Source organism: Crotalus tigris, unplaced genomic scaffold, assembly GCF_016545835.1.
Source record: "Crotalus tigris isolate CLP2741 ecotype Arizona unplaced genomic scaffold, ASM1654583v1 scf7180000017611.44802233496:7321179, whole genome shotgun sequence".
NCBI lineage: Eukaryota > Metazoa > Chordata > Lepidosauria > Squamata > Viperidae > Crotalus > Crotalus tigris.
Genome location: NW_024096511.1, coordinates 3,051,338 through 3,061,487, shown reverse-complemented (window position 1 = coordinate 3,061,487; position 10,150 = coordinate 3,051,338). Strand labels below are relative to the sequence as shown.

The 10,150-nt window shown below is 39.0% G+C and overlaps 1 protein-coding gene across 1 annotated transcript in view; it reads right to left on the bottom strand.

Moving 5' to 3' along the window:
- Positions 1-4,296: 4,296 nt before the first annotated feature.
- STX7 (syntaxin 7) overlaps positions 4,297-10,150 on the bottom strand; it is a 43,864-nt gene continuing 38,010 nt past the window's right edge. The window contains exons 9-10 of the mRNA XM_039324087.1: positions 9,439-9,521; positions 4,297-5,938 (exon numbers count right to left, since the gene is read on the bottom strand). Of these exons, the coding sequence (XP_039180021.1) occupies positions 5,840-5,938; positions 9,439-9,521 (182 nt within the window). The 3' untranslated portion in view covers positions 4,297-5,839. The remainder of the gene's footprint in view (positions 5,939-9,438; positions 9,522-10,150) is intronic.

The following is a 10,150-nucleotide window of genomic DNA, read 5'->3' as shown; positions in this document are numbered from 1 at the left end:
GGCATTCAGAGTGAAAACTCTACAGTGGAAAGTCATTCATTAAGAGAGACTCAAAGGCCAAACAACTATCTTGTTGGCTTCAGCAAATCATGTTTTTAAAAAACCGGGCTCCCTAAGTAATGGATACAAGGGAGACAACTGTGTGCTCTTAAAAGTGTAGATGGACCAATCCTTGGTTTTACTATCTAAGTTACCGTAAATATTCATGTGCAAAAACTAGTAGTTACAAATAGATTCAGCTTGTATTTAGAAAACAGATCAAGGTATAAAACTCCCAAACACTTTTTCTTCAGTATAATTGTGGTGACAAAATATCAGTCTGAAAAAGTGGAACTCCTAACATAATATTCAAACTTGACATTTTTCAATTTCTTGAGAATATGGAGTTCTTCCTTGATTAGTGTGATAAATAAAGAACTAAACTATATTGGAGCAGTCATCTCTTCAACTGAAATTGTACAAGAACAAGATTCTCTTTGTGCGATTCAAGGCCACACAACTTTTGGCATCTATAGAATGTTAAAAGTGTGCTTTATGTGTCCTCATAAACTTCAGCGGTTGGCTGATTTTCAAAAATGCCTGCTTGGTGCATATGGCAAGTCACAGACCACACTTTAACAAAATACAATGAGGTTGATAATTGTCACTTTTCTAATCCTTCTAGGATGTTCTAACAGTCTACAATTTTCATTTACCTTGTTTGCTAACTGGTAGCAAGCCATTATTTTTGTTATGCCATGATGGTTTATGAAAGAGCCCAGGGACATCCTTGTAAAAAAAAAAAAAAACTTTAAAATCAGATAGGACAGGAGCCCAAGAATGCCAGAGATTATGCCCAGAAGCATTTTTGGTCCTTCTAGCCACCATTATTCTGATTGAATTTCATCATGATAGCTCTTTGTGGCTGGAGATTCTGAAGCTTCTCATTCATACCAAAATCAATGTTTCATTATATCTGATAGAATTGTTTGACTAGAAATCAGAACTAGGATTATTGGGGAAAAAATCCACCTAGAGCTTTTCTGCATCTTGATTTAGCCAGTTATCAAAATCACCAGTAATATTTTAATATAGACAAGTATTCATGTACTTATATCCTGCCTGTCTTGTTATCCAAAGGGACTCTGGAAGGCAAGTATCCCTCTGTATTCTCCAATCTTCCAGTTTCAACTGGAAATAACAGAGTTTGTCCCCCCACCCTTTTACGATACACCAAAGTCAATCCAATTTTTGCTTTATGGAGGAACTCAATTAAGATTGGCATGCCAAATGTAAAAGTTCTTGGTCATGCTCATCTACGTTATTGCTCAAGTTATCAAGCTACCTCAGTTGCCATATTTTCTGAAATGCATTCACAAAATGAATTGCACATTGTTTATCCTGGCAGGGCTTTAATATTCTTTCCGCTCATGCTTGATTCAGCAGAAAAGGCAGTTTAGTTTGAAAAGTGGGGGGAGGGGGGAGGTTGTTAGATTTTTCTTTAAATCCCACCTTTATAAGTAACTCAAGGCAGTGATCACACATAATATTCCTTCCTCCTCCTATTTTCTTCACAACAACCCTATGAGGAGGGTTGGGTTGAGAGAGAATGTCTGGTTCAAAGTCACCCAGCTGGCCTTCATACTTCTTTGTATTAAAGAGACTTAAGCAAGGCTGGTTTTAGGTCTAGGCAACCTAGACAATTGGCAGGGGTCCCAAAATTAAACATTTCTGAAATACAGAATACAAAAGTGAAAAGTGGTAACAGCATAACCTCTGTGCAGTATGTGCCAAAATCAAATATAATTTTGCAAAATTATTGCCATATGAAAACAGGATGTGCTGATGTAATTAAAATTGGGTGAAAAGCCAAAAGCCAACATGGTTTTGTCAAAAACAGATCATGCCAGACAAATTTTATTGCAGTCTTTGACCAGGTAACAAAATTAGTGGACCCAAGGAATGCTGTGGATATAATTTACTTGGACTTTGAAGGCATTTGATAAAGTAGATCACAACCTACTACTTGATAAGATAGAAAAATGTGGGTTAGACAGCATCACCACCAGATGGATTCGTAGCTGGCTGACCGGCCATATTCAGCATGTGGTCCTCAATGGAACTGCATCAACATGGAGGGAATGTGTAGCGGGGTATCCCAGGGCTCTGTTCTGGGTCCAGTGCTCTTCAATATCTTCATCAATGATTTGAATGAGGAGATAGATGGGGAACTCATCAAATTTGCAGATGACACCAAGCTGGCAGGAATAGCCAACACTCCAAAAGATAGGTTTAAGATTACAGAAGGATCTTGAGAGACTTGAACATTGGGTGCTAAAAAAGTGAAATTCAATGGTGAAAAAAGTAAGTTCTATATTTTGGCAACAAAAACCAAATGAACCGGTATAGTATAGGTCAGGGGTAGACAACCTTGGCTCTTTTATGACTTGTGGACTTCAACTCCCAAAATTCCTGAGTCAGCATGGCTGGTTCAGGAATTCTGGGTATTGAGGTCCAAAGTCATAAAAGAGCCAAGGTTGACTACCCCTGGTATAGGTGGCACCTTGCTCAATAGTAGTAACTGTGAATTTCGGAGTCCTAGTGGACAATCACTTAAATATGAGTCAGCAGTGTGCTGCAGCTGCCAAAAAAGCCAACACAGTGCTAGGCTGCATTAACAAAGGAATAGAATCAAGATCATGTGAAGTGTTAATACCACTTTACAATGCCTTGGTAAGGCCACATTTGGAATACTGCATCCAGTTTTGGTCACCACGATGTAAAACAGATGCTGAGACTCTAGAAAGAGTACAAAGAAGAGCAACAAAGATGATCAGGGGACTGGAGGCTAAAACATATAAGGAACGGTTGCTGGAATTGGGTATGTCTAGTTTAATGAAGAGAGGACGAGGGGTGACATGATAGCAGTATTCCAGTATCTCAGGGGCTGCCACATAGAAGAGGGAGTCAAGCTATTCTCCAAAGCACCTGAAGGCAGGACAAGAAGCAACGGATGGAAACTAACCAAAGAGAGAAGCAACCTAGAACTAAGGAGAAATTTCCTGACAGTTAGAACAATTACTCAGTGGAACAACCTGCCTCCAGAAGTTGTGAATGCTCCAACGCTAGAAGTTTCTAAGAAGAGACTGGACAGCCATTTGTCTGAAATGGTATAGGGTTTCTACCTGAGCAAGGGGTTGGACTAGATGACCTCTAAGGTCCCTTCCAACTATTATTATTATTGTTGTTGTTGTTGTTATTATTATTTATTATTATATAGTAAATATGATGAACATATCAGAGAAAAGGGGGGAAAAACTGAAAATCTTTAATATAAAACTCAAAAACTAAAAACAAAATCCCTAGAGGGATCCTTCCTGAAATTCAAAGCCAGAAGATGAATCAAGCTATAGGGGATGTCAGAATATGACTTCGCCTAGTGCACCAAAATGTCTAGAGGTGGCCCTGGACCTAAAGAGGCTTCCATGGGTACATTAACCTTGATTCTTAAAGTACCAGCCTCCCTTTAGGTTGATATTCCTATTAATAAAGCCTAGAATACTGGGGAAAAAATGAAGTTAAATGGAGAGTCTCATATGCAGCTGAGACAAAATGGATGTAAACTTGCATTGTCCAGTCACCGGATAGGAAGGAAGGTTCTTATATGGCCATTTAGAATGGAGCAGGTCACAGTCCCGGAAAAAAAAAGCCACCCTTTCCATAGTCAAACAACTAATGATGATTCTACATTGCCTCAGCAGTGGGTGGAGAATGAAGTAGAGGAGACATCATGAGTTCATGTCTGTCAGAAATAATTAGTAAGAAATGTTTGTGCCATGTAAGCAGAATGCAAGGACAAAAACACAGATTAATTAATCTAGGCAATTTCTATTTATGTTCAGGGAACTTAACCAAAATGTGTTCTGGTTCTCCCAAGGCTCAAATGTGCTTTTAGAAATTTAGACCGGAGAGTTCTTAGTGATATAGCTTTTACATTTTTTTTTTCCTGTAAAATGACAAACAGAATTGTAGTTGACTCTCTGCACGAGGGGAAATATTGCATGTATGATCTTTAGCTAAATTGCTAGGGTCCCTTGAGACAAGGGGACTGCCTTATGGCAAAGACCCATCTATAAAAGAGAAGCAGTGTAACAGCACTACCACCATCAGGACATCTGTAGAAAATTCAAATAATGCAGTATTATTTTTCCTAGCCTTGTTGGTGTTCTTTTTCTGGAGGATGTTTCATCCTATGATCTCCCCTCCTTCCAAAATGTTATACATAAGATATAACAACAAAACATAAACAGCAACATGTTCACTTTTTAAGGTATCTTTATTTAGATGGTATAATCCAGGTTTAGTTTTAGTTCCCCCCAAATCTTAAGTCTCAAGAGTTTATCCTGTAAACTGCTGTACAAAAATGTAACATTTATATAGTAATTTAATAAGTTTAATTTATATAGTACAATTCAATACATTTTAAAAAAGCAAAGAACTGATTAGCTGGCAAATAACATCTTTCTAAATTTAAGTTATCTCAAGATGGCACCCAAAAAAGCAGTTTTAAAAACTTTTAATCTTGAGACAATTAAACTTTATATAGTTATTCAGAAATCAAACGTTTTAATACCCAAGTAGTTACATGATGAGGAAAAGAGGATTAACTGCTTTATTAAAAATTGGATATAAGATCTGCTGTTCATAGTGGCAGTTGTTTGAAATAGTTCAAGTATAATTCAAATTGTTCTTGATTGCTCTACGCAAGATCTCCCCCTTTAATCTGAAGTCATGCAGATAGGGAGCCAGATGATTTGACTATGTTTCACTCCCAGTTTAAAAGTTTCTTGGGGGCCCTGTGGGTCACAAATATACACAGGAATGTAGGATTTCAGATCCGTGACTCAATCCACTCACAGAGCTCCCACTGCCTCATTCAGTTGTGTCCCACAACATAATTAACAATAGTTCTCTAAAGAGAGAAGTGCAGACTACGGGCATCTAAACCATATAAAGTTTAGGTAAATTTGCAGCAGCTATACATGTTAACTTTGCCCATAGCCTTTAAACTTCAACTGCCTAAGGAGTGCACAAATGAAGGTGCAAACAACTAATTTTAAGTGTGTCCCAAATGCTCAACTTTAAAGTTACATACACAAATCTACATTCCCCAAGCTTTCTTGTTCAATGAGAATTGGTCAGGCTTGCTGATACCCAGTATCATGTTTATACATCGAAATGTGGCAATAGAAAGACGACGTTTATAAGCAAAAGAGAAACAGCAGAAATGCATTTCAGAAAATGACAATACAAGAACCTATTAGAACTAAGCTTGGCACAGAGTGAACTAAATGGACGTAGATCGTTCTATGATTTATGGAGTCAATAAACGATACGTGATATCTCAAAGATGAGACATATGACATGTCTATCAGAAAGACAGCCTTTGTTTTTTAAAAAAGTATTTGTTCCTATAAAGTTGCAGTTAAATTGATAGATTAAATTGGTGCTTGACAACTGACAGCACCCACCCTCTATCTAGCTTTTGATCCACTTGTGAAAGGTTGACCCAGTTGATCCAATAAGGTAAAAATGTCCTTGTATGCAGTATTCCAAGTAGTTTGGCCCAGAGGAGAAGAAATGAAAAGGAGGTACTATATAAAAACTTGCCTATCCCAGGGTTAAATATTGGTGAATTAGATAGACGTGATAACTTCAAATTAATCCTAATATAGAAGCCAAGAAAAAGCACTCTTGGGATTAAAAATGCACCTTGTGATAAAGCAGAAATTATCAAGCTTGACATATCATTTACTGAACAGCTTTCATAATGGGACATGACCAGAAGCTCTTGCATAATTTAACCTGACTTTAATGATGCCCATATAATTAACCCAAGGACCGTTAATCCTATTGCAAGTATAAGAATGAGGATGCATATTTTCTTCCGGGACTTGCGCTGAATGAGAGTAAAAAAAAAAAAAAAAAAAAAAGGAGGATACTGTTAGGTACAGGAATACACATTCTATCACATTCAATCTCTCTCAAATGAGTGCTTCAATAAGATGCTTTTGCCTGTTTCAATATTGGGCTTTTATGCCATAGATTCCCTCCACACCAATTTATTTATTTAGCGCAGGGGTCCCCAACCTCCTGTCTGTGGACCAGTATCGGACCACGGCATGCCTGCAACTGGTCCCCACAAATAAGCGAAGCCCCATCTGCGGGATGCAGGCAGCTCACAAAACCACGCCCCCTCCGGTCTGTGGAAAAAACTCTCTCCATGGAACCGGTCCCTGGTGCCCAAAAGGTTGGGGGCCTCTGATTTAGGGTATGGCACAGAGCACAGGTAGTCCTCAACTTATGACCAGAATTGAGCCCCAAATTTCTGTTGCTAAGAGAGACAGTTGTTTAATGAATGTTGCCCCATGTTATGACCTTTCTTACCACAGTTGTTAAGTGAATCACTGCGGTTGTTAAATTAGGCTCGTTAAGTGAATCTGGCTTTTCCATTGACTTAGCTTGCCAAAATATCACAAAAGGTGTATCACATGACCCCAGGACACTGCATCTGTCATAAATATGAACCAGTTGCCCAGCATCCAAATGTTGATCATGTGACCATTGGGATGCTGCAATGGTTGTCAATGTGAAACACGATCATAAGTCACTTTTTTTCAATTACGCTGTAATTTTAAAAGGTCACTAAGTGAACTGTTGTAAGTCAAGGATTACCTGTATGCGGATGACAGTAGTAAAAATATATAAAAGGAGGACATAATACTATGGTGCACATATGATGGAAATATGTAGCCCATTTTGTAAGGCATGTGGAATTCAAGAAGTTATACAGTGGGGTAAAAAATTATTTGATCCCCTGCTGATTTTGTATGTTTGCCCACTGACAAAGAAATGATCAGTCTATAATTTTAATGGTAGGTTTATTTTAACAGTGAGAGATAGAATAACAACAAAAAAAATCCAGAAAAACCCATTTCAAAAAAGTTATAAATTGATTTGCATTTTAATGAGTGAAATAAATATTTGATCCGTTCGCAAAACATGACTTAGTATTTGGTGGCAGAACCTTTGTTGGCAATCACACAGGTCAGATGTTTCCTGTAGTTGGCCACCAGGTTTGCACACATTTCTGGAGGGATTTTGTCCCACTCCTCTTTGCAGATCCTCTCCAAGTCATTAAGGTTTTGAGGCTGACGTTTGACAGCTCAAACCTTCAGCTCCCTCCACAGATTTTCTATGGGATTAAGGTTTGGAGGCTGGCTAGGCCACCCCAGGACCTTAATGTGCTTCTTCTCAAGCCACTCCTTTATTGCCTTGGCCGTGTGTTTTGGTCATTGCCATGCTGGAATATCCATCCATGACCCATTTTCAATGCCCTGGCTGAAGGAAGGAGGTTCTCATCCAAGATTTGACAGTACATGGCCCTTTTCATTGTCCCTTTGATGCAATGAAGTTGTCCTGTCCCCTTAGCAGAAAAACACCCCCAAAGTATAATGTTTCCACCTCCATGTTTGACGGTAGGGATGGTGTTCTTGGGGTCATAGGCAACATTCCTCCTCCTCCAAACATGGCGAGTTGAGTTGATGCCAGAGAGTTCGATTTTGGTCTCACCTGACCACAACACTTTTACCCAGTTCTCCCTCTGAATCATTCAGATGTTCATTGGCAAACTTCAGACGGGCCTGTACATGTGCTTTCTTGAGCGGGGGGACTTTGTGGGTGCTGCAGGATTTCAGTCCTTCACGGCGTAGTGTGTTACCAATTGTTTTCTTGGTGACTATGGTCCCAGCTGCCTTGAGATCATTGACAAGATCCTCCCATGTAGTTCTGGGCTGATTTCTCACTGTTCTCATGATCACTGAAACTTCATGAGGTGAGATCTTGCATGGAGCCCCAGACCGAGGGAAATTGACAGTTATTTTGTGTTTCTTCCATTTCGAATAATCACACCAACTGTTGTCATCTTCTCACCAAGTTGCTTGGTGATAGTCTTGTAGCCCATTCCAGCCTTGTGTAGGTCTATAATCTTGTCACTGACATCCTTGGACAGCTCTTTGATTTTGGCCATGGTGGAGAGTTTGGAATCTGATTGATTGATTGATTGTTTTTGTGGACAGGTGTCTTTTATAAAGGTAACAAGCTGAGATTAGGAGCACTCCCTTTAAGAGAGTGCTCTTAATGTCAGCTCGGTACCTGTATAAAAGACATCTGGGAGCCAGAAATCTTCCTGATTGATAAGGGTTCAAATACTTATTTCACTCATTAAAATGCAAATCAATTTATAACTTTTTTGAAATGCGTTTTTCTGGATTTTTTTGTTATTATTTTGTCTCTCACTGTTAAAATAAACCTGCCATTAAATTATAGACTGATTATTTCTTTGTCAGTGGGCAAAATCAGTTAGGGAAAATACTTCTCCCCCCACTGTATATAAGTTACACTTTGAAGTACGTTGGTTCATGAGAATGGAATAAGTCTTCTATATATTAATATCTAGGCAATTTATTGTTTGTTAATTGGAGAAAATCTGTTTTTCCTTCTGCATAAGCTCTCAAATGGCAGCTAGTCACTAAACGATCCAGCGTCTGACAAGGAGCACCTCATGTTCAGGGGAGGATACTCTGCCCCATTTAAATAAAGAGTCTTGACAGATGCCATGCAAGGAGAGACTCCTATTCAGAGATTTTCCAGCATTGGCAGGTGGCATCAAAATCCACTACCGTATATTCCGGCGTATAAGACGACTGGGCGTATAAGACGACCCCCAACTTTTGAGAAGATTTTCAGGCTTTAGAAAGTCATTTTATACGCCAGAAAATACAGTACAATATTGAATTTCTGTTTATAGATGAGCACAATAGGAGCTCCTTTGCTGCTAGAAAGCTTTGTCTTGTTAGTGCTTATTTCTGTAAAAAAATAGGGCTGGCCACTAGGGGGCAGATTGGTTTTAAATTCAGAGAACAGCTACCCGTATATTCCTGCGTATAAGACGACCCCTGACTTTTGAGAAGATTTTCAGGCTTTAGAAAGTCGTCTTATACACCGGAAATTACGGTAATTTTTGTGCCAGGTTAGATATATTTTTTCCAGAATCTGGATGATTGAAAATCAAATTTACTTTTCACTGGAATTTTATATCAAAGTTAGTGTTGTGCAGTTGTTGCCCAAGTATGCATAAAACATACTTATTTCATTACCAACTAGCTTGGTAATGAAAAGTCTGCAAGAAAAATACCAAGGTCAGACAGCACCAAAGGCCCCACGGAACTTTATCTAAATGAAACAGTAGCAACCAATGATGTGGCAGCATCTTTCTCTCCCTCCCCAGTATCACATGTTCAATTAGCAATCATTTCACTTAATGACTAAGTCATCAGAACCAATTGCAGTCACTAAATGAGGACTATATGTACTATTTTTGCTTATGATAACGTTTACCTGGTACTCTGCTGCTCTCGATAACTGCTGGTTTGCTTGCTGAACGTGGACTTCAGCTGTTTCTACATTAGCTTCTATGCTATCTTTGAGAAAGGAGAAAAAAACATTACAATCTGTCCTCTACAATTGACATGCATGCAGAAACATCTTGCTCTGAGACTTTATATTTTTAGATCCCTTTTGTAACTTTTGAGATAATTCCAAGAACAATTGTTTGAAAAATATATTAAATTAAAACCAAGGACAACGGTATATGTTCCAGTACAGGTATTACTACTACTACTACTACTACTACTACTACTACTACTACTACTACTACTACTACCACCACCATCACCACCACCACCATCATCATCATCTTCATATGGCATTGTTACATTAGTTAGGAAACTACAGTGCAATTGCAGAGTAGTAGTTTGGCTGCCAAGGTACCAGCTCTGTTGTAGGAAATGCTTGCACACTTCCCATAGTGCGCCACAAGAGGGCGAGCTGACTTTGCACCAGAAAAAAATACAAGTGGCTCTTCCTGTAGTGTCATCCAAAAACTCTTCCCCCCCCCCCAGAGTTGCCTTGCAAATGGGGTACTGCAACTGGGAAGTTTCAGAGGGTAGGAATCTGACTGCCTGCATGGAGCACCAGCTTGTCCTCCACCCACAAAGTGGTACCTAGTTTACCTATTCATATAGGACAGTGATGGCGAACCTTTTAGAGA